This window comes from Phalacrocorax carbo, chromosome 5 (genome assembly GCF_963921805.1).
Source record: "Phalacrocorax carbo chromosome 5, bPhaCar2.1, whole genome shotgun sequence".
Classification (NCBI taxonomy): Eukaryota; Metazoa; Chordata; class Aves; order Suliformes; family Phalacrocoracidae; genus Phalacrocorax; species Phalacrocorax carbo.
Window position 1 is genome coordinate 33097940 of NC_087517.1, and position 24809 is coordinate 33122748.

At 38.9% G+C, this 24809-nt stretch overlaps 1 protein-coding gene across 4 annotated transcripts in view; it reads left to right on the forward strand.

Moving 5' to 3' along the window:
- The window catches only part of HECW2 (HECT, C2 and WW domain containing E3 ubiquitin protein ligase 2), a 178252-nt gene extending 157535 nt beyond the window's left edge, over nt 1-20717 (forward strand). For all 4 annotated transcript variants that reach the window (XM_064451970.1, XM_064451969.1, XM_064451971.1 and 1 more), the window contains 7 exons: nt 736-834; nt 1833-1962; nt 2562-2708; nt 3370-3484; nt 4263-4348; nt 5952-6064; nt 11683-20717. In XM_064451970.1, the coding sequence (XP_064308040.1) occupies nt 736-834; nt 1833-1962; nt 2562-2708; nt 3370-3484; nt 4263-4348; nt 5952-6064; nt 11683-11794 (802 nt within the window). In that variant the 3' untranslated portion in view covers nt 11795-20717. The remainder of the gene's footprint in view (nt 1-735; nt 835-1832; nt 1963-2561; nt 2709-3369; nt 3485-4262; nt 4349-5951; nt 6065-11682) is intronic.
- The last annotated feature ends 4092 nt before the right edge of the window (nt 20718-24809 follow it).

A 24809-nucleotide genomic window follows, 5' to 3' on the forward strand; every position in this document is an offset into this window, starting at 1 on the left:
TGGAGCATCTCCCTTATGAGGAAAGGCTGAGAGACCGGGGTTTGTTCAGCCTGGAGAAGAGAAGACTGAGGGGGGATCTTATCAATACTTATAAATATCCAAAGGGTGGGTGGTCAAGAGGATGGGGCTGGATTCTTTCCATGGTGATCAATGACAGGACAAGGTTCAATGAGCACAAGCTGGAACACAAGAAGTTCCACCTAAATATGAGAAAAAACTTATTTTCTGTGAGAGTCACAGAGCAGTGGCACAGGCTGCCCAGGGAGGCTGTGGAGCCTCCTTCCCTGGAGACGTTCAAACCCACCTGGATGCGCTCCTGGTGCCCCCTGCTCTAGGTGTGCCTGCTCAAGCAGGGGGGTTGGACAAGATGATCTCTAGAGGTCCCTTCCAACCCCCACCATTCTATGATTCTGTGATCATTTTGGAAGATACGCTTTTATAAAGAGGCTAGTCTGGCAGGGGTTGATTGGGTTAATACGGATTTGACATTTTTGAGAAGCTGCAACTTAGGTATCTGAGGGATTTTCCACACCCTGAAGACTTGCATTTTTTCTGTGCCTTACTGAGTGTAAAAGAAACACAAGGCAAAAAAAAAACAAAACCACAAACCCCCACAATTTAGACATAGCTATCTGATTTTAAAACACTGTTTGGAAATACATGTCAGTTTTGATGATAGAGCAGTGTACAAACCACAAAGTTTCAGTATAACGATTGTAACTCTTTCTCTTCCAGGTTCAGGTTTAGTGGTCGAATTCTTGGTCTTGCTCTGATACATCAGTATTTGCTAGATGCCTTTTTTACACGTCCCTTTTATAAAGCCCTCCTCCGAATGTAAGTAGAATCGTTCTGTCTCCTTTTTTCTTTGGTTCCTTCCCCATGGGCAGTGCCATTTAGTGTATGGATAAATTATGATGTTTTATCATCAAAGAAGACAGGCCATTATTTATAACTTAATAATTTCATTTCAATATAGGACTTTTTAAAAAAGTTTACTTGTTTCTGCTTATGGTTATTAGCCAGTTACCTAATAACTCAGAATGTCGTTTCTGATCAGCATGAAAACCTCATGTTTTGTTTTAGCCATGTTACAAGCTTTCTTCTACAACATCTTACATTTGAAGTTGTACAATGAAATGCTGTGGTTTTATTCTAGCTATTTAATAGAGTCCTTAGTCATTTGTCTTGTAATGACTCACAGGATAGGATATGAATCACTTTGTAACAGACTGCAAGACCCATTCTCAGAGGTAGACTGATTGTTGGCAGTCTCTGTTCTGAGGAGCTTTACTTTGTTAGGTTGGGTTTGTAAAAGAAGGACCAGGTAAGGGGAAATATGGCAAAAAATAAAAAGATATTTCCTTGGTAAGCAAGGTATCTGAACAGACTACTTTGTACAACGAGGAGATGAAAGAGGTGGCAGTGTAGTCACAGAAGCAAAAAGGGTATTCGTTGCTTGTTACAAAATCTTGCAATTTCTTTTATTATTTGAATATTTTGTCTCTTCAATCTATGCGTTTTCATCATTCCAAAATACTTGTCACAGAAAACATGGGACAGACTCACCATAAGCTTAAAAGGAAGTACGTCTTCAAATTGGTAAATTCTGGAGTTCTGTATATTAACAAAACCATTCTGTGATACCCAGTAGCTCCTATTACTAGGCAAATAAACAAGAGATTTGAAGTAGTGACGTCTTTATTCTATTGATTTTTTCTCTTGGCTCCCATTCTCAGTCTGCTTTTTCAGGACTGTCCTATCTCAGTTTAGTTACTAAGTGCACACTCTCCTGCGTCACCTGTATTTGAGTGTTTTCTTCTTGTTTACGTTAGACTCTGTGACCTGAGTGACCTGGAATATCTTGATGAGGAGTTTCACCAGAGTTTGCAGTGGATGAAAGACAATGATATACATGATATCCTAGATCTCACATTTACTGTAAATGAAGAAGTTTTTGGGCAGGTGGGCAAGATTTTTAATTTAATTTCCTTTCTGTATTCTACTGCTAGATGAACATTTATTTGAACAGAAGAATGATTGTCATTCCATGCTGATTTGAACTTGTTTTTATAAAATTCTGGTTGATGAAAACAATGTTGGAATCTAAGGAAGAATTATTATTTGTAACTGATCAAACATGTCTTTCTGGTTAAGGAGATTTTCTGGACACTATCTGAAATATCAAAATTTTCGATTGCTCTCCTGGATGTAGTTTACTTGAGTTTAATTGCAGCAGAGTTAGTATTCAAAGGTATTACAACGCCTTTGTTAAGATATTATTTAGAAGACTTCACGACTTTAATCACAGTACAGACTGTTTCTTCTCAGCTTATTCTTCATACTAAACATGAAGATTCTTTAGATTAAATGGGATTTTAAATATGATTTTATCCAAAAAAAGATTTATTTTATGTTCTTTTATTTCACATATTCCAGTTTGCTAAAGTCAGTATTGGCTAATGCTTTTGAGGAATTACTTCAACTTAAAAGTTTAAATCATTATAATTCTTTCTTTTGTCTTTATAATACTGTGTGGTCACTTGGTCTGTTTTTTTCCTAAGATCACAGAACGGGAATTAAAGCCAGGAGGTGCCAACATCCCAGTCACTGAAAAGAACAAGAAAGAATATATAGAAAGAATGGTGAAATGGAGAATTGAGAGAGGAGTTGTACAACAAACAGAGAGTCTAGTCCGTGGTTTCTATGAGGTAAAAAACTCCAAAATGAAATCTGCTTTCTTCCTTTATCCTCCCGAAACATTTTTCTCCTCTTATACATTTCCCAAATACAGAGTCTCAAAAAGCAGATACATATATAATCAGAAGTGTCCTTACAGATATCTGGGGGTGGGGGAATGAGTAATTGTTAGCCATTGACTTAAACACTGTGGTTATATATCTTCTTTAAACTGGAAAATACTATTGATCACTATTTGTATGATTAGCAGTGAATGCTTTTTAAAGTGACCCCTCTCTTTCTTCATTGGGCCTTTGACGTTTTTTGTGTGCATGCCATACTTGGTGTAGCATGGTAGACGGAGTGCGTTTCAAGGTATTTCTCTCTTACCTATTTTAACATGGACAGTTAAATTGAATGTATTGAACTTAATTTGAGCTGAAATAATTCAATATTATTTGTTGATAAAATTCTCTTCCAATCACTGTGATCCTCTAATGAAACTGAATGGAACTGCAGCGTAAGAAAAAAAAGTCCATTTATTTGCCTTTAAAAAGAAAAAAAAACTTAATTCTTTCCATTCATGAGGGAAATGTTACCCGATAAATGTTTTAGTAGCAGAAAAACTTTTTATGGGGAGGCAAAAATAAATGAACAATGAAACGTTGATATGCACTTTATATCCTTTCACAGGTGGTTGATGCGAGGCTTGTGTCTGTGTTTGACGCCAGAGAACTGGAACTGGTTATAGCTGGAACAGCAGAAATTGACTTGAGTGACTGGAGAAATAACACAGAGTATAGAGGAGGTAACCTTGATTTTGAATTGCTTGCTGACAGTGTTAGGGGTGCCTGGAATTACCCAGCTTCTAAGACACTAAAGAACCATCCACAAGATAGGTCTTCGGTATCTTCTGAATTTCTGTGGTTAAGTTTGTGTTAGGAGAAGGCAGTTTGTCCATTTTACATTGCTTTGTTGCTTCCCCATGCAGCTCTTCCCTTACTCTTTTTGTCTGGACAGCATAGCAGAGCAGTCTTCTCCACAGAAAGTACTGTGCTCACCTGTGCACTAGCAGAGTACCGCACAGATGCTGGGGACAAATGGAAATGGTAACCATTCTTAGTAGGATCTTCCTCTTTTCCACTCTCAAACACAACAGGAAATTAGAAGTAATCCCAGTGGCTGCAGGCCAGCAGTTGAGGTCATTTGAGAACAATGGAAGATTTGGGAACTACGTTGAGAGAGACGGTTGCAGCATTGTTTGCAGCGTCATTTTTAGCTTTAGATATATAAAAAGCACAGCACTGGAATATTTCAAGAATTGGCATTCCTGTTAGTGATCAGTTAATGGAAGAAATGCTTGAAAAAGAGATTTCACTCCTTTTTGTCATAGTAAATGAATCCTCTGCCTTTAAGATTTTTAATCATTTCAGGAATAGTTTTCTCTCACCTCCTGTCTTTTGCTGTAATTGGATAAGAAATACAGCATTATTGTGACTAGGGCTGAACTAGGGAAAACTTATCAACTAGTCTTTCAATAACTTTTGTAGCACTCAAAGGTATAAAGGCTGTTCCTGTTTTAACAGGTTATCATGACAATCACATTGTAATTCGGTGGTTCTGGGCTGCTGTGGAAAGATTCAACAATGAACAACGACTAAGACTTTTACAGGTAAGAAGTCAGCTGATCTGTGTAGAAATAGTCTGCAATGTAAAAATTAGACGCTAAACTATTTCCATCCAGGCTTATGACATAAAAAAACTATGGTCTAATGGGAATAACATTATAATCCTCAGAGACTTATTGTAATAATTTTATGCTACTGAAGCTCACACCTATTTTTATAGCTTCTACGTTAAAAATACATTTAAGAGATTCTGATGTCAATAACCCTTTACTGTCATTTGACTAAAAGTACATTAAGGCTAGTAAAGATAGAAAAGGAAAACTGTAATTAGTTTTATCATTAGGTAGAAATTTTAATAATATTTGTATATCTTAGGAAGGAGAAAGTTTAGATGGAAGTTAAAGTGCCTCAAATTAGAAAATAATTCAATTTAATGATGAGAAAAAAACTTCTTTGCTGTGAGGGTGCCAGAGCAGTGGCACAGGCTGCCCAGGGAGGCTGGGGAGCCTCCTTCCCTGGAGACATTCAAAACCTGCCCAGACGCGTTCCTGTGCCCCTGCTCTAGGTGTGCCTGCTCAAGCAGGGGGGTTGGACAAGGTGATCTCTAGAGGTCCCTTCCAAGCCCTGCCATTCTGTGATTCTATGATTCTGAAAACCTGAAAATGAGTCCAATTCCCTTTTCACTAAGTCAGCCTGCAGAATCCAGTCATCCTGCTGATGAAGGACAAAAACCTCTTAACAGAGGAATATTTATAAATGCGGGTTTACTATTGAGTTATATTTTTAAAATTCAGGTTATCCCCAACCCAAACCAGACTGTGTCCTTGATCTACTATGAAATCCACTGTGTTTAACAATTCAGAATTGGTATCTGATCATTGAGTTACCTTATATAAGTATGATGAAGGATATCTCTCTTTTTTTTATGTTTAAGTACTTTTAAAAGGTCTGTAAAAAGCAGTGCAGGACATCTCATTTGTTGAAGATCCAGAGATGTCTGCTTATATGTCCCTATCACATCTGTTAGTCAAAAGTTTTTATCATATCCAGATCATTAAAAATTAAGTAGCCCCATATCTGTCAAAAATAATGTTTGATTTGTTCATGACAGGTTCTAACTAAATCTGCTCAACAGACAGGATTTCAGCAAGCATCAGTGGGCATTCTACCTAACCTTCAGAATTTAGTCCTTTTCTCATAGTTTTTAATAACTGTTTATAAATATATTAAAATCCACTTAGCCAAAAAGGCATAAAGTGAAGCCATTATCATACATTATCACTTTTTTATTAGTTCCTCTTAATACAGAATAAGGACAGTAGGGAAAAAAAAAAATCTCACTTAGGCCTAAGTTTAAGTAACTTGATATTAATAGTGTTTTATTCTACAGTATTTATGTAACAGATCTACTCTTATAAGGAGAAATCTTTGAAGGAAATTAATTGGATAAATTGAGTCGTATCAGGAAATGGTCTGTTTTCCCTTATCCTCCATTTAAAGTAGCATTTATTACTTGTGCCTTACAGATTTCCTTATTTTGCTAATGTTTTTACACAAGCATTTGGACTTCAGTGGGTATGCTGATATAAATAAATTACTAATGCACACCATCTGTGTATCCAATATCCATGATGTTTGCGCTGGCAGTTTGTTACAGGCACGTCCAGCATACCTTATGAAGGATTTGCCTCTCTACGGGGGAGCAATGGTCCAAGAAGGTTCTGCGTAGAGAAGTGGGGGAAGATCACTGCTCTTCCAAGGTACAACTGTGTGTGTATTAATGCTACAGATACTTCAGAATATCAGTTACTGGGATAACAGATAAGCTGTTTGAGAAACATAAGCAAGTTTTAACTATATGCAGATACACTATGCCTTACATGAAAATTTCCTTCCCCATTGTTCAGTGTCTGATGCATCCATTTTTCTTTGAACTCAATTTTGTTCTCATAAGATGGACAAGGCAGTGTAACTGTGGCTGACATCCATATTGTAATGCTTTTATTCATGGAAAATTATATTAGAATGATATTTTGATTAGAATTTTATTTTGTTATATTTGATTAAATGTGCGTGCATGTAGGACCAAAAATTAATATAAATTAAATAGCACTTGTGACTGTGTCTGACTGAAAGCTAATATCAGACTTTTTGCATTAGACACACACAGCCTTTGCAGTATAGTTTAGTGATGTAGTTTTTATGCTCTGGCTGATGTTAAGAGTGTTAGCAAGTACGTAAGAGGCAAGTTATGAACCACGCAAGAAGTGTATTTTGAAGAGGGGGTCATTTGACTTAAGAGGCAGCACAGGGACAAGAGAAGGTGCAGATTTCAAAGAGGAAAGTAGGGTCAACTGAAATATGTGAAGAGGGTAAAGGAACAATATAAGAGTCCAAGATATGAAAGCAGGAGTTGAGCTGTACAAGCCCTTGCAGACAAGAGGCAGCATTCAAACTGGGTAATGACAAGTTTTGGAGGAATAGGATGAGAAGATCCAAAAAAAAAAAAAAAAGTGGCTTTTGTAAATTTTTCCACTTTGTAAAGACAGGAAAAATACTTGTTTTCAAAGGTCCATGGTAACAACTACAGGACTAGACTAATAATGTATGAGTGATGCAGGAAACATTTTCTAGCATGGACACTTCATTGACAAAAAATGACCGGTTCTAGTCTTTTCTATGTTGTGATCAGGCTGATATGTTTCTGGAAGATTTCCCTTCATCCAGTTCTATAATTCTGTAGCCTCTATAATGGGTTAACAGCAGTTAGACATACAGATTAGTGTGTGGAGTGTGGGTGAACTAACTCTACTTAATCAGATCTCAGCTTTAGTGTGCTGCTTATAGCCTGTGGTGGTAGTTTTGGGCTGGGCTGATCCATGGAGGAAATTCAACCCTAATCCTAGCCCATTCCTCTTAAACAAGATTCCTCAGGAATGACTTGCATTCAAAGACACAAGGCGGCTGTCACACAGACAGAGAACTTTTCTGACCAACATCCCTTAGCTTTTTTTCTCCAGCATAAAGTCAGAGATGTCTCTTGGGTTGGCTCCTGGCTGCAGGCTTCCATTTGAACCACACTGAGAAAGTCAGAGACACAGAGTGGCCCTGTGAAATCCACAGACACAGCAGGTGGCCTTTAAACAAAGCTGTTTTGCCAGTTTACAGTACAAATTAGAGCCAGGCAACTGAGGATTAATGATAAGCAAGTTCTGGAAATTGCTATTTCAAATCAAATACTCTAATATTTTTGGGGGGCCTAGTAACACCTTGTACCCCTGTAAGTCTACTTTATAGTTTGATTATGATTGACCTATGGACTACCTTTGATTGTTTAAAAAGAAAAAGCTTTGATTTAAAAATAAAAAATTTCTGACTTCAAATTATAAGATTTTTCCTGTGAGTTTAGGAAAGAGATCGTGAGAGTTTTTCTGTATATTCTCTAATACTGGAACTCCTGGTGCTAACAAGCGCAGTTTGCAGCATCAAAAAGCTCAGGACATGCCAGAACAGGATGCTCAGAATTTCCTCGGAAAAGGTTACACAGAGCCCTGGTTGTAATAAAGTGCAGAATAAAACTGCTTCCTGTAGTGCAACACGGAGAAATGTGTCGAGAATCTTTGCTACCATAAGGTGTTCAGCAAGTGCAGGGGAAATGCCAACTCTTCACATTTAGGAGAATGCATCATCCCCTTGAAATTTCATTTATGATTCCCTTGGTTAGGAAATGTTTGATTTTTATCTCTGTGGACAGTTTTTAACATACAAGTGTGAGAATTAAAGTAAACCAACAACACACTTGTTAAAATAAAAGTTGTCATGAGCTGGCAATTCCTGGCATTCAGACATGGAACCTCGATCTCAGAAGAAAATACATTATCTTCCATCTTTATGCTTACATGGGCTAAGTCCTAAGCAGAAAGAAGTATTTGCATTTTTACATACCTAGTTCCTGAGTGCAGTGTAGCTTCAGCCATGGGTCTCACCAGCTTCAAAGACTTACTGTGCAAACAGCAAGTAGTACTGGCTTGAAGGTAAAACATCATTAACAAGGACCCTGAATAGCAGACTTTCAAGAGGTTTCCAAACAAGCCCAGCTTGTATAAACACACTGCAGGATCTGCTGAGAACGCTGCCCTAGGACTCTGTGACTCTGATTCCCAGATAACTAAAGCATTTGTGTTAAGGCACCGTCACTCACTCACAGCAGTGTTACACTTTGCAAATTGCCCTTTTGATTTCAGCGGGAGTGATCGTGAAATTTGATAATATTTGGTGTGAGGGCAGTAAAAGCTAGGACTCAATAAGTCAGTGGACTTTGTTTCTTCCTCTGTTTCTAAAAAAAAAAACCAAAACCAACCGAAAACCACAAACACCCCCCCTGCCCCCCCCCGCCCCTGCGGAGAACACAGAATAATACCCATCCCCATCTCTTCTTCCTGACTTTGAGACACAGAAGGTAACAAATATAGTTACTTAAGTATGTGATTGTGGTATAAGCAGCTGTGAATATAAACACAAAAGTATTCACTAGATGTTTACCTTGTCCCACTGTTCTGACTGCTGTGTAATCAGTTCTGCTGAATCAGAACAGATTTCTGTGAGGTGCATGTCAGGTTGCCTAGCTTGTATCACTGTCTTTTATACTAGTAGGTCAGCAGCATGTAAAAGGCCCTGAAAAGATTGATTATTACAGGTTTAGCTTAACTCTTGCTGTCCCTGATGCCAATTCTGCTTCCTTCTTTCACACTGTGTTGCAGATTACACGAAATCAGCAGAGGGACTGTTACTCTTCCAATTCGCTTACATGCTGAGAAATTGGTTCTAGGCTCATTGCTGTACATGCATGATTCACATGCAAATAGTATTTATGTCTGACTGCTGGATTTTAACCCTAAGTCACTCTATTCTACTACCATAATCAAAATGAAGGGGGGATTACTTGGGAATCTAGACTTCAGGAACCAATACGGTTTTCATGCTGAACTGTTAGTGCCCACATGGTTTGGAATGTTGGAATGGGAAAATACTGTCCAGAGGGAAAAAAAAAAAAAAAACTTTCTTCACAAAGACTTACGAAGTTGCTTGCTAGAGTGAGTAAAGCATGCATTCCCTCAGAAGACAAAGATCTTAAGTTTTTGTCTTTTTTAATGACTTGGTTTTCCAAAGTAGGTGACTGCATTTTCAAAATTGCCCTCAAAATTAAGATAAAACTCAGTTCTCTTAATAAATGTAAACAACTTGCTGGCTTAATATTAAACCAGTTTGTAATGAATCCTTTGCTAATTATATACTGTGTGTTTCATAATTTGTGGTTTTATGGCCCACACAGCATGATCCATAGTTCTAATGAGTAGCTGTCAGTCCCATGCAGCAGAAGCATGTGGTTAGACTGTTAATTGCCTAAGACTCTTCCACACCATACACTGAACTCAAGGGATCACTGAGTTCCAGTTGCCCATTAAGTCCCTTTTTCTTAAAAAGGGAAATTTCTTTTTTTCTTTCTCTTTTTTTTTAAGTGCAGGAAATGCAAGAATAATTTAATCTACATCACAGATATTACTTTGTAAGGTTTTTGGAAAGACAAAGGAGGATTACAAAGAAAGCTTTCCTCCGGGAGCCTTAGAGGGATGGAAGGATGGAGAAATTTTATCAGGCCCCTGGAATACAGGGCGGGGAAATGCCCTCCCTGCTATACAGCATGCACGAGCAGTGTACTTCTAAGCATACTGTATTTGGGGAGGGTGCAAAATTCAGTGATATTTTAAGCGGTTGCATATTTAACGTTTGGACTGTGTTTATAGTGATAGCGTGACCTTCTGCACTGTGTATACATTTCTTCAGCCTGATATTTTTATGACACTAAGGCTGTAACTGAGTGTTTCACCTTCAATGATAGTTTATAATGGACTCTTATGTTCTTAAAAAATGAGATTAACCCACCTCACTTATTTGTTCCATCCCCATTGTTGGGAGCTGAGAGCCACTTAAAACAGCAATTACTGAATTTGCTCCTGTGGAAGGCAGCACTTTCTGGCACAGAGAAAGCTCAGCACAGGTCTGTTGTAGGCATTCCAGACTTCTGGGAGTGGTTAGGTTAAATGAGTTGCATTTGCTGTGAGGAGGGAGCTTGTTCAGTCCTTCCATTGACATTATGTTACACATTTACACCTAATACCAGCCATACTGATGAAGGGCAGGTCAGTGCAGGAGAAGTTTGTTTTTCAGCTGGATTGTATTTAACTAACACTGTGATGTGTTTTATTGCAAAAGAATAAAATATTTGTAAACAGAGACCTGCCAAACTACAAAAAGGGTTTCATCCTCTAAAATGAGTCTAAAGTGAGGCTTTGGTACAAAGCTTCAAAGCAGAAAAGATGCCTCCTTCAGCTTGTCTTCACATTTCTTCCTCAAGAACCCATCGCATTAATAGTTATGTTATCTGTTTCACTAGAGCAGGCTCATGCACTATAGTGTTTTAGAAAGTATTATACTGAGCCTGCCCTGAGGTCAGGCAATGATATCCATTATTCTACTAAGAGGATAAACCTTTATGACCTCCCTTTTCATTCCCTGGAAAAGGTTTTGAGAGTCAGTTTCAAGTCTGTCAAAAAACTGAGGTAGATGGACTTTGGCAACTGAGAAATAAACCACATGGTTGTCCTCTTAAGAAAGCAGGATGGTATGCTAGAGGTATCTGTGTCATTTCGTGTAATTGTACATTTGTGTAATTATAAAAAGTATTATTCTAAAGGTAGTTGGCTTGCAGGGCCAGATACCTACATAACGTAAATCAGCACAAACAGTAACTTCCCAAGAAACATGATCCATATGCTGAGGAAGTATAACAGGAAGAGTATCTAATTTGTCTGTCCTTTCCTACTGTGGGATTGTTTCCTGTATATGTGGCATATTTTTTTAATATTTCATCAAATCTAATATCTTATGCATAACCAATGTATTGAAATATATACCATTAGAAATACAGTATTCGAGTATCATCAGTACAGAAAAACCTACTTCTCAGGAGATACATTTAAAGCCAAGATTTCAGAAGAGGCTGTTTGAATTGTAGCATGATATGTGATTCTTTTCTCATGCACATTTAACGGATTAAATTTATCCCATGCCTTTTGGGCTGTCAGTATGTTTCTACAGACCTTCATAAATGCTTCTTACTGTCTTATTTTAGTTAGAAAAAACTACATTAAACCTCCCTACCTGTTCAATTGGAAAACATTGTTTGACAGAACAAAGTCTTCTGAAAGAATACTATCTGCCCATCTCTATGTAAGCACAGACCGAGTCTGTGTGTTCCTTTTTGAACTTTTTAAGTAATGTACTTCACCACCTTTTGTTCTTTTTTCCCCCCCCTCAGGGCTCACACTTGTTTCAATCGTCTGGACCTTCCCCCTTATCCATCATTCTCTATGTTATATGAAAAACTGTTGACAGCAGTTGAAGAGACAAGTACTTTTGGACTTGAGTGATACACAAACCACAGTGCCCGCCTCATTGGACTTTTGTGGATCTGTCTTCTCAAGGAGTGAATGAACATTTGTATTGGATTTCCTAGACGAAAATTATTTCACGGTGCAATTCAGATAATGAGGTTCCATGAAAGAGCTTATGAAGCAATTAAAAAAGCATTGTGGTAGGGGCAGAATCCTCTACAGTGAAACTAGAGTGTGCCTGATGTGCAGGGAAAACTGTGTCGTGCAATCCATGGTTTTTCAGGACGGCCAAACTTCTTAAGTTTATGTTCTGAGCAAACAAGAAATGTGATCCCATGTTACGATCAACCTGGCTACTGCAAAACCGATACATACCCGAAAACTGGATTTCATCGAAGTTGTTGAATAGAAAAATCAAGTCAAAATGTGAAATCATTGAGCCCCTTAACTACCCAGTAAATTATGAAAAAAATCATACAACGGATCATCTTTTTTAATTCATGAAGGTACCTTACTTTATGTCATAGGTTATAATAGCATATCTAGTATTTGGCTTTACCCAAGACTACGAGTGGCTGCATGGTGTGCACTACAGAGCTCAAGTTCCCGGGGCAGAAATGAATTGGAAGGAAAATCAGCAACAAAGGATGTAACAACAACTGCTTGCATTAAGGAGGTTTGTGGAAATGTGTTTGCTAGTGGTGTGTATGACAAAAGATGAGCTGTTATAAAGAACTTAATAACTTAATAAGACTGATTTTATGCTTTATACTGCATGGAAACTGTTTTAAGAAGAAACTAGCAATTTATCACAGCATATCAGGAAAAAACCCTAACACAGTGAATTCTGTTTATTTTTATAGGTTCATTATATTATGTTTCTTAGAGTGTAAACAGGAGACAAGCAAACTAAAATGCCATTTCTGTTTTTGTCACTTTCCATGCCTGAACAGACATTCTGCTAGTGTTTATTCTTTAAGCACTCTCAAGGGAAAAAAATGCCTTTTATTTTTATAAGAGTAAAAACTCCCAAAAATATTTTGCACTGAATGTACCAAAGTTGAAGGGACATTATGATCTGACTGATAGCAAACTGCATCACTATCAAGTATCTGTAAAAATGCTTAGGAACCGGGCTTTCTTCACGGTGCCATGTCTATAGATATCAGGACTGTGCACATAAGTAATAATTTTATAATACTATATGTGACATTGTAATATGCATTTATTTTAAATGGATCTGGGTCATTTTTCATGCATTGGAAAACTTAATGCAGTGGAGTTTAATACAGGTATTTCATATGCTCCCCACAACTTTTTATTTGTACAGCACCATGAAACACTAGCTCATTTTTAAACCCATGAGTAACCTACTTTAAGGTGAGCCACTGGTCACAATACCACTGTCCTGTATCAGTGAACACCTACAAGATGTAAACTGTTCATAGTGTCTGAGCTTGCATTTTCACTGATAAATAGCTTTCTTATCAAATGTTATTTGAAAGGGTTTTTATGGCATATCAAACACTGCATGGACACCAATTTCTTTATGCTTAATTTGCTGAAGTACACAAGGCTTGCTAGCATCTATTTTTGGTACTTTCCTCCAGATGGTCTTGTGGAACACTTGTGCAGCTGTGCATCATTTCTTCTACAGCTGCTGTCACGCAGTGCATCCACCACATTTTAAAATTCCAGGAAGTTGCACTTGGATAGTGGATGACAAGAACATGAATCTAGCTTTGCACTAGCCCTCTTGATAGCACTGCAGCACAGTACACCCTGTTTTGTGGGAAGAGTAGCTTCTGAAGTAACGTTCTTACTTTGGAGACTCTTGTAAGGGCATCTCAGGGAGGTATCCTGCTTGTTCTTGCAGGAGGTTTTTTTTGCAACGGAGATGAACGTCTGTGGAGATGTCATCAGCACAGACTGCCACTCCACCCTCCAAGTTGGAAAGCAGGTGCAGCTGTGGCAGTAGCAGCAAAGACTGAGAAAGCCCTTCACACTTACTGAGAAAGTGTTTCCTGTGCAAAGGAAAAGCCACTTGCAAAATCAGAATGAAAGTATTTTTATTTCCGGAATAATTGAGGTTCTGCATGACATCTGGAACTCGCTTAAGTAACATAGATTTTCTTATGCTACTTCTGGCTGGTATGAAGTAGCAAAGAAAAATCCAAACATGTCACCCTATTTTTACACATATTTACCAGTCTTTGCTAAGATCGCATGTCACATGTCCTAACACATATCTTTTTTCAGAACACAAATGAGCAGTAGGCAAACTGACTTTTCATCAGGTCACTCCAGCATGGCTCATGTTTCATATGATCCATTCACTGAGTAGCTAAAACTCTGGCACTCAAAGCAGAATGCAACTTTTGCTTGGTTGAAGGACTGCAGAATTTTGATTTTACAATACTGTGTTATCTGTGGTCTAAAAAGGAGATTTCCCAGGTGGAAACTGTATCTACAAGTTTTGAACCAGAAATTCTTTGGAATGAAAAGTTTAAATATTTGGCACCAAGTAAGTTTATACTAGCCTGCCTGTTAAGTTATGCTTTTGTACAGATCGAAAACAATAAATGCATCTTGTCAATTTTTATTTAAGTATATTTACTGTACACATTTGTTCTGTATTTATGCATTTATAAATAATTTAAATCAGCTGTGATGATCCGGTATTCTGTAAAGCCGTGACAGGGTCACCAGTGGGGCAGCTGTCGGTTAAAAAAGGAAGACAATTCTAGAATCCTTGTAGCATATGACTGAGACTGAGGAGAAGCTGCTGCTTCCTCCTTTGCTGCCAACATCACCTGAGGGACTCTAGAAAAATGCTGTTTGAAAGTGATGAGGAGTTAGCTGCCCAGAATATGGCCACCTGTGGTGCCTTGAGCACTTGGCTGGCTCTTTGTGTTGATATGAACAGTGCTGCTGCTCTGAACAGATTAGCAGGGAGGGAGTATAGCAGAGGAAGCCTGAGCTTTCTCAAATACCCACATCTCCTGGCTTCTGTGTGGAATATTGTCTCCTCAGTGTGGGAAGCCATTTCTATTAAACGTATCCCAGGTAAAAGCCAACTTTCATGTCCTGCAGATGACTGCAACAGGTTGCTGCAGTCCTTTTACTTACAAGGTGCTGTGGCAGGCAAGAGGGTCCAGATAGAGAAAGACTGAGAAGCCTTTCTGAAAGCTCTGTATCTCCTCAGCTTTCAGATGGTGTGAAGGAGCTTTGCATTTAGGGAGGGGAAAAAAGCCAGTCAACCTGAAGTAGATAAAAGATTCCCTGCAGCTATTGTAGGATAACAGCTCGTACTAACTTAACCCACAGCATCTCCATGAGACAGTATGGCTGGGGAGGTGCCAATGTTTCCTGCTCTGCCAGGAAGGGGAGGCATGCACTGCTAGCCAAAAAGCAGCTAGCAGGTCCCTGCAGCCCACCTGGCTGGGCTGGCGGCACGTGCCTGTGAGTGGCCTCTGTCCCCGGCACCCCAGGGCCAGGCCCATCTCGTTCCAGGTCCCAGCACCCCGGCCAAGCAGAGGTGCGCTTCGCTCACCTGGCACTGCTAAGCAGTCAGTTTAATCGTAACACCCCTAAATACACCAGAAAAGCTTGCAATCAACGAAATTACACACTGTGGCAAGTAGTTACTGGTTCAACATCTGCAAGCCAGCAGCAGTTAGGGGAGCAGTGGTTTTGCCCACAGCAGGCAGGAGACAGCCATCTGTCACACCGTCAGCTGCACCTTGCAGGGTAACATGGGACAGCCTTCTTTCAATCCCAAATAAAATCCAATTTAACACACAGTTCTGCTGACCAGAAGTAAACCTTTTGCCCCATTCCCTGCCTGCTGTTTTTCCTTAGTATTCATCACATAATTCCGTTTTTTGCTTTTAAACGTAGTTTTGTTATCCTTGTGAACCTACCATAAAAAGGTGTTAATATGGCTTAGAGACTGTCTAGAGTGAAATCCATCTGTGTACACAGGCCTGCTGGGCACCACATACACTCCATATTGAAGCAGTTAACCTCGGGTCATGTATGGTGAATATATGTAATCTTTGGGGAAACTGAAAATCTAGGCAGCAGCATGCTGGCAGGACATCAGACAAAGTTTCTGGCATGAGTTAAACTGGCAGAGCACCGGACTGGTAGTTTGCTCAGTTCAAAATTATAGGAAAGAAAAGAGTTCTGAGCTTCCTTATGTATTTTTAATCCTTTTAAAAGTTTTTTAAAAAGGCAAAAAAAGAGCTTCCTTCTGAAGCATTCATAATGGTATCATCTGCTTGCTAAATGTAATCTCAGCAGTATCAATTGCAGATGTTTACTGAATTTCTGCAGTGGTAGCTGCGGAGGTTTCTGGAGATACTTGCAAGCACACTGTCTCTTGACTGAGGAGGGAATTCCTGTGCGCAAAAGGGGAATCTGCAGCAGCTGTGTTTGAATAGCCTGTATAAGTTCATTTCCCATAGCATAAAGCAAGATAATTCTTTTCAGCAAATGAAAATTATTTGTATTAAATTATACTAGTAGTTACGTTTTTCTTGCTGTTTTTTTTATGTGGAGGGGTAATTTATTCCTGTTAGCACTAATGGGAATTGAGCAATAAGTTTGGTCTCCAGTCATACGATCACAGACTTAGCTTTAACATTAACCTTACAGGTATTAATACTCAACCACCACTGCTGTTTCCTCTTCTCATCCTTTCCTCCCCGGACAAGCAAATTGAACTTCAAGCAAAATTTCAGAATAGTTACTCAAACCTGGCTTCTATTTTGGCTCAATTATATGGTATGAAACAACTGCAGAGATGTTATGGGTTGACTAGCTCACCAATTAGAAATAAAAAATCCTTTACAAGTTTATTAGTGTAACCACAGTGGCTGCTGTTGGACTAGTCTAACTTTTTGCCTAAATATTTTAAAATAAAAAAAGGGGGTTAGGGAGTTGAATTTGAAATTGCTTGTTTGCAGGAAAAATAAATAAATATAAGTAGTAGGGGAGAAGAAGAGCCTTATTGTAAAGCCACTAAGGCTGAAGGCCTTTTTACAACCCTTTTTTTTGTGTTAGCAGTATGCAAAATTATAAAGCTGACTATATAAACGTACCGTTTTCACCGTGTGTGTTGGTTTATGTTTTGCTTCTCATTCAAATAGACCCTGAGCTTCATAGTGCTTCTGTTCAGTTTTGGGCTGACTAGTTTCAGCACTAGACTACTACTATTAAAATGTTCATTGCTATGAAAAGTTTTTTATTCAAATGTTTTAGTATTTTCTAAAGTAATTTTACTGTAAAGAAAGGTATTGTTCAGGTTGAAACTTCATTTAGGGCTCTAATTGTTAGGCTTTGCTCAAAGCCATGTTACGCATAGGTATTTTAGGGTAAACTCATGATTAATTTGAAAGTTCTGTTTAAGATCAGTGACATTATAATGACCTCCCGGTCACTGCTTAGAAAGGTCCTCCTGACTGTAGGTGAAAGGATGACATGGTCAAGGACTCTTCTGGAATGGTTACCGTCCATTGCAGTATCTGAAGGTATTCGAAATGCAATTAAAATATCTTCTTCAGGACTTTATGAAATAATTACTTAGGTTCATTGGTTAGCCCCCTTCCAAGTCAATTACTGGAATTTTGAACTTGCTTTCTTTATGTACCAAATGCAGTCAGACTACACTGCAGAATGATAATAACAAATATATAACTACAGATGTTTTCTGACACATCTCAGAGATACCGTGAATGGGAAATAGAGCTGAGCTACGCTTCTTTCAATCCTTCCTCCCTTTAAAAACTTCTGAATAATGTAAATTTTATTTTGTTTTTTAGTTGTCTCCTTTTTCAAACTTTGAGAAACCTCTCACTCAGCCCCTACTAGAACAAACCTTGGCTACTTAGAGGGCTTTTGCTAAGCACTCAGAAGGTATACTGTTCCACTAATTTAACAGTTTTGTGCTGACATCAGTGTAATCAGCTCTTAAATGTATAGCCCTAAAAAACTCCACAGGACCCCTGTCTCCCTTATTCTGGGCTGCCTTCCAAAGGCCAGCCATCCTCTCCCTTTTAATTGCACATAATCCTACCATCACCCAGAGACAACTGCTGACCACCCTCACTGACTGTAGCCATAGTATCAGAGCAGGTTTGTTTATTTTTTCATCAAGAATTAAACTGGTGTCCTTTGCAGCTCCCTTCAGTCTAGAGGGTTGATAGGATCACAGTTATTCCGACACGTAGATTGTGAGCAGTTTAAGAAAAATATTCATAAAAGATTTTAGAAAACTGTTGATAAGGTATCCAAGGGTAAAATGTCCTTTCATTTTGGTTTTGTAAAATTAATAACAAGGCAGGGGAGTTTTCTTGCAATGTTTTCTATCGCCAGAATTTCTGAGCCCCCATGGGCTGCTTCAGGCTGTTGGCTGGGAGGGTGAGTAGCTCTTGCAGTCAGGCAGGTGAGTGCTGGTCCAGAAATCATGGCAGCATGTGATTTATTACCTCAGTGAGGACTGTGCCTTCCACAGATGGAGGCTTTATTGTACAGCTCTTGAACTGGTTTCTTCTAAAAGCTCACTCGTATCTGCGTTGCCTCTTACCTGCAATACAAGCAGCTCCTGACTTGCTCCACTCCCTATTTGGCACCCCTCACTCTAAATGAGAATTACAGTTCTTATAGTTAGAAATATCTAGCAGTATAAATCAGGTCAATAAAAGAAGATTTTGCAGAGACATCATATCTGATTGCCACACTGCAGTCAGACATTGGAGCTGGGTAATTTTAAAATAGATTACTGTATGAATAAGCAAATAAATCTCTGAAGCCTCATAAATAATGCTAAGGAAGGAATGTAATTGTAGGTACTGTAATAACATATGGCAGTTGCGCACAGTGGACAGAGCATACAAAATGCAGGCATGGAACAGTGCTAGAGAGAAGACAAGATTAGAAGAGTAGGGACAGAAAAAGGACTACACTTTGCAAATGGGGAGCAGGACAGTGAGCTGTGCGGACCACTGTGTATACAAAATGAGATACTTTTTGCTTGAAAATCAGACTGATAAAGTACCCAGGAAAAATGTTTGTTCATCTTGAAATACATTAGTGATACTGCCACTGCAAGATATATTTTACCTATATTAAGTTTTGAAAATCTAGAGTACACAATCAGAAGACTTACCTCTGTGTTGGTTTTTCTTTGTTTATTGGGTTTGTGTTCGGTTTTTTTTGACTACTCTCAGGAAAATGAAGGATTCTAAATAAAATAAGGGTGGTGCCTGGAAGTCCTCTCTACTCTTATTATTTGTACAACTGATTATTGTGTTTATTACTAGCTGCATTTGGCAAGAGAAATAGTATCTGATAAGAAGTTAAATCACCACTACCAAAGGCGACTTTCATTTTAAATGTGATGGGCCAAATCCCTAACATTTATATGTGTGAAAATGGAGGTGTTTATTTTAGATGGTTGGGGTTTGTGTTACGGTTGCTAAGAACTGTGACTTTCCACAGAGTGTTTTGTCATTCTGGGATTAATAGGGCATTTCTAAAGCTTATTTAAGGTAATAAAAATATTTGCAATGATTTAGTTAGCTTTGTCCAAGCTGATGCGAGTCTTGATACCATTCACACTCTAATGACATTATCATTAAAAATACTGTGTAAGAGGGTAGGAAGATTAAGGATCTGTTTCTCCACCTAAAAGCTGACCTGGTTCTTTACCTAAAACCCAAGACTATAGGATAAGTCAGTATAAGAGTCAAAAAGAAGAATTCCTTGCAAGTTTTCTTATTCTACACGGTACTTGAGGTGGTAAGAGCTTTATATAAACTTTTAAGTCCTGAACTAGAAGACAACTAGTATGTTGGACCATAATGGTTCAATAGTTCAATATAGCAGGACGTTTTTCTGCAATGAGTCTGCAACACTCAGGAGACTGCTGTTTATTATCAGCATTGCAGGGAGGAAGAAGTATTGTAATAAGTACATTAAGTCATCTTAGGAGGATGCTTTTTCTTTGTACTGTTTTTCCTTGGAATGACATAGCCTTGAGGGCACCCATGAATCCTGATCAGCAAGGCTGCTTTTTCTGTAAGTGGCTGAATATTTGTACTTGTAAGGGCTGGTACAGTATGGAAGGGGACAACTTTAGAGAAAAAGAAGGTAATGAGGGATGTGGTGTGGAATACTGCTACCCCCAAGTCAGGTGATATTCTTGCCCTCGCTAGGCTACAGTTTGGGTTATTCAGCACATTTGAAAGCGCATATAGTTTTACAAGTTTTTGTAGCGGGGATGCAGGCATCCAGAATCTAACAGGTATATACGTGCATCTCCCTCATTTTTGACAATTACTTGATATAATTTTATACCAAGTTCTTTGTTTTTAAAGAATTTCAGGCACTGAGAATACAGAGTGCGTATTTATTTCTAAGCTTTAAGTAGAACACGTGGTGTATTTTTTAATCCTTTCCATACTTTTCAGTTAAGTGTTCACAAGACTGTGTATCAAATACAATACCAGGTTTTTGTACCTTTCTATAAGCCAATTTAAGTTTCATCCAAATTTGGTGTACGTCTTTCACAAAACACTAAATGGGGAATATGTGCTTCAAGCATTAAGATGGGGTATGTCCTTTTCTCCATTTTCATTGCATTACATTTCACTTTTTTCCTTTGAGGCAGAGAGAGCAGATATGAAATATGTGGAGTGTGTTAGGGGGGCACACAATGTGTTTCGTTGTGCCTGGCTTCAACGAATGTACTGTGATGTTTGACTGCTCACAGATTTGCATAATTATCCACTCAGCTGAATACAGGACTGTTGTGCTGTATTTCCTGTTATTCAAAAACATTTGGGGAAAAGATTTTTCTCTGTATAATTTTATTTTCATACTGATCTCTATTTTGTTTAAGACCATGTTTCATCATGAAATCACTTAATTAAAATAAATCTTCTTACAAAATCCACTTTGGAAATCAACTCTTTTATTGTGCCTCTGAATGTATTGTAACATCATTTTTTAAATGAGTACCTGTTATCTCTAGATAATTCTATGTTTTTGCAGCATTTTAAAACCTTTAGAGAAACCGCAAGATACTCTTTTTACATCACCTTTTCTAAGTGACTTCTAATGGCCTATGGAGTCTGGTGTGTTACAAATTGTAATTTTGGAAGCAGAGAAAGTAAGGATTCTGCAGCCGTATGCAACATATTTTGAACAAGAACTACACATGAAACAAGGACTATCACAAATTAAGCAAACAAAGCACCAGATACTACAGTCAACACATTGGAGAGGCCCAGGCTTTGCGAAAGAGTCTCTGCTTTCAAACGGAGCATCAGAACTGGCAGCGACAGTGGCTGTAAGACAGAAGAGCACTGTATTTCCACAGTGAAAGATGTTCAGGGAAAAATATACTTTTACAGAAGTCCCCCCCCAGAAGATTTCCTCCTACTTTTGTAACAGATTGCACTAGTTCTGGTAAGAGATACTGGTCTTTATTCAGCACTTAGGCAAAGGTTCTCCCAACCGAGACACAGTCCAAAAAGACCTTTGCTCTAGAATGTTTAAATGGCAGGCTGGCACTTCTCCTGTGTGTTACATAAACTCTTTGTAGAATTGATGTACCTATGATTATAAAACTTTCTCTAAAAAGTAATTTTTCATTATCTTGCTGATAGCAGAACTGCGATGCAAGCTAACCTACAGCATTGAAGGGGAGCTGCTGTGGGAAGAGAAGAGGCTTTGAGGCTCATGCCCTTTCAGTCTCGATTCTCTGTTGTAGTTCTCAATGTTAGACTCATAAAACAGTTTCATGCAGATCACTGATAATTGACACTACGTATTGAGCAATTTCTAATTTTTCCCTCCGTATAAAGATAGGAGTTTGTATAAAGCTCATGCCGGGTGATGCTGAGGCAATTCTAGTAAGCAGCAACTGGGTGAAACAAAGAGACATTGCATTGAGGGCTGCCTTTTGTTACTCGCTTCCTGTGCACAAATGTTGTGGGGTTCTTGCAGAGATCATGGTATGGGCAAAAATGTCAGATTTTTTTAAAATGACCTGTATTAAGTAAAAACATGATAATTCTTTTTGGATGAGGCGGGTAGCTGTATTCAACAATTAGGTCATTTCCAGAACTGACCATTGCAGGTATGGCAGGAGATGGCATGCTGATTCTGAGGAACCTATGGCAAAACATTGTCTGTGCTTTGAGTAGTTCATGTTTTAGGTTGGGATTTGGCATGAGAGAGTTGCTTCTGCTAACAGTGCTCTCGCAGATGTTTGGGACATGGGCAGTCTCTACAGGGCGGTGGGCTGTTCAGGTTTTTTTGCTTATTTTATCCCCACAGCATGTAAGAAATTACAAGCAGCATCAGTAAGTACAGGAGCATCACCCCTAAGACAGGCAGCTTTATGCTATAATCTCAGATGCACCGCATCAGCAGATTTTTCAGCTAGCCTACTCTGTGTGGTGTTCTGGCATGCCAACTCCATGCTTTTCTGCCACGCAAACAGCTGTGGGTACTTTGCAAAACAGTGATCGCTGACTTTGCAGGCAGATTTGCTCTTGCTCCTTGAAGGCTGCAGTAGTAGAGGCAACATGTAGATGATGTGGCTCTTTCCCCATGAGTTTTGAACTGCAGGACACTGGAGATGCTCAGGTAAGGCTTTGTTTTGCGTGTGTTGTCACATTACTTAAGCACGTACTGCCCTGTGGAATGATGATACCACAAAGAGACTTAACAGCTTGGTGCAAGTACTCATTTGGCTGATGTTTTTTGAGGCTTTTTTTGGTGCTACAGATGAGGGTCTTGCTTTGTCAATGTCTTGTTAAATAAGTTACCACAAACAAGTTGGAGAAGGAGGCTCATGCATTATCAGCTTCCATCTCTGTGGCTCTTAACGTTGTCCACATGCCCACACTCTAGTGATGCAGTTATCTGCTGAGCGGGTAGGTTGCTGTCTATTCAGTCCAAACTACATCAACCCTGTGACAGCTTTGATTGAAATCAGCACTTCTTGAGCCAACTGAGTTTTTCCCTCAAAGTTAGCATCCTAAAACACCTATGGCTCTGATCAGTCTGAGCTGTGCATCACAGCTTTGTCAAACTGATAACTGAGCAAGAAGAAATAGCTTGTTTCATGAAAGCCCCTGAAGACTGTAAAAAAGCCACCTTTGTAATGGATAGATAATTAAAGCAAGCAAGGTAAGAAATTATTGTTAAGAATGGGAATTATGAAGCTAACACCTTTGGGACAACTAAAAAATAGCAATTAATGGCCATGTGTGTGCATTAGTAATAAGCATAGTTCATGATCCTGTACTGTTGTGAACTTCAGCCTACCATTCCCCCTTCTCCACCCTTTGTTTGTCATTCTCTGTGGTGGTGTATCTCAGTAAATTCCAAAGTCCTCAGGGTGGAGTCCTGCCAATTATACCCTTTACCAAGTGCCATACATGTTTCTATGGCATTATCTAAACAGACAACCAAGGCTACAGTAACACGCATGTCATGAAGCATTTTTAGTACGTATTTGGTTTTCAGAACTTAAAGGGAGAGTAGACCAAATCCTGCCCTTGAAAAGGATCGGTAAAGACACAGGAGCAGCTAAGGAGGCAGACATAAGCACTGTCATTTACTTTTTGGCACCACGTGCTATAATAATCTAAAACATCTTAATTGTAGTCATAATTTAATTTTACTCCTGTGGATCATTCGGTATGTTTGGAATGCTGCTTGCTTCTCATACTGCACAAAGAACGCTTCTCAAGAAAACAAATCTTTTTTACGTGTTGTATTTTTATTTGGCAGATGTATTTGAAATCATGTCATAATGAAGAAAGCCTATGGTCTGGAACTCTGCAGAGATGGTGGAACTCTGGGAAACAGCAGAAACTTTGGGCTGCTTTTGTCAAAATTATTCACAGCTCAAAATGGTAAAAATCTAGACGGAAGATCAAGCAAGCAGGAGTTAACACTTGAAAAGCAGCTCTTGTTCTTAGTACTTATTGTGCCAGCTGCATGGTATAACAGTCTTCAAGAATACTTTGTTTTCTCAAATTGCGCATCTCATCTTCATTTATACTGCTTTAACCTTAATCTAAGCATTGCTGTGACAGCGTGACTTAGGTACTATACTTGCCATGCACATAGCAATTACCCGTTTCACTGGCAGTGCCATGGCATAAACAAATTTAACCCAGTAACTAATGGTGCACTGCTAAAATTTAAATGTGTAACTCTTAAAACTCTTATGCTATGTTACTATTACTGCCTTTATGGCAAATCTATTATAAAATGGATGTTTGCAAATTTCTAGGGCAGCTGGTTGGATTGCTTAGAGAGGAAATCAATTTGGCAAACAAATTGCAGCTATTTTAGAACTCCTTCTAATTTCAACTTATTTCTACAGCATGCTTTAGGCTATTTTATGTCCTTAAAAAGGGCCTTTGAAACCACAAGTCTTTTTTTTTTTCATTTGGGGTCCTTAAAGCAAGAGGCTCTGAAGCCCCAGTTGCCACTTCTGTGCATGAAAAAAGAGATTGTCAAACAGGCTCAGCGTGAGGTGTGTACTTGTAAAAAAGTAATAAAAAATAGGTTCTGTTCCCATTTGTTTTTAACCAGACTGAGCCAGTAATAAAAAAAACCAACTAAACAAAACCAAAAACCAAACCAACAAACCCTGAGACTCTGCAAGCTACGTCATAAACGTATCATAAAAAGCCTGTGTGCAGTCACTGCTGGTAAGTGCACGTAAGCTTTGTTATTGTGGTTGCCGGTTTCTCTGTCAGATCCCCGGCTATGATAGACCAGAAAAGAAAGAAGGCGCTGCAGACTTCGCCCGTCTGGCCATGGCCTGCCCGGCACCAGCAGTGCTTTGTGCGGCACACGTGCATGGCTTCGCACGGCTGACCTTTGCACCATCACACCTTGCGCTACACTGATGCCTCAACCTTTCCCCTTTGCTCCAGGACTCCTGGTTGCAGCATACACACAGATAAGCCTCATTACGATGTTTGGATTAGTTACAGCCCTTTGACTGGGAGGTATT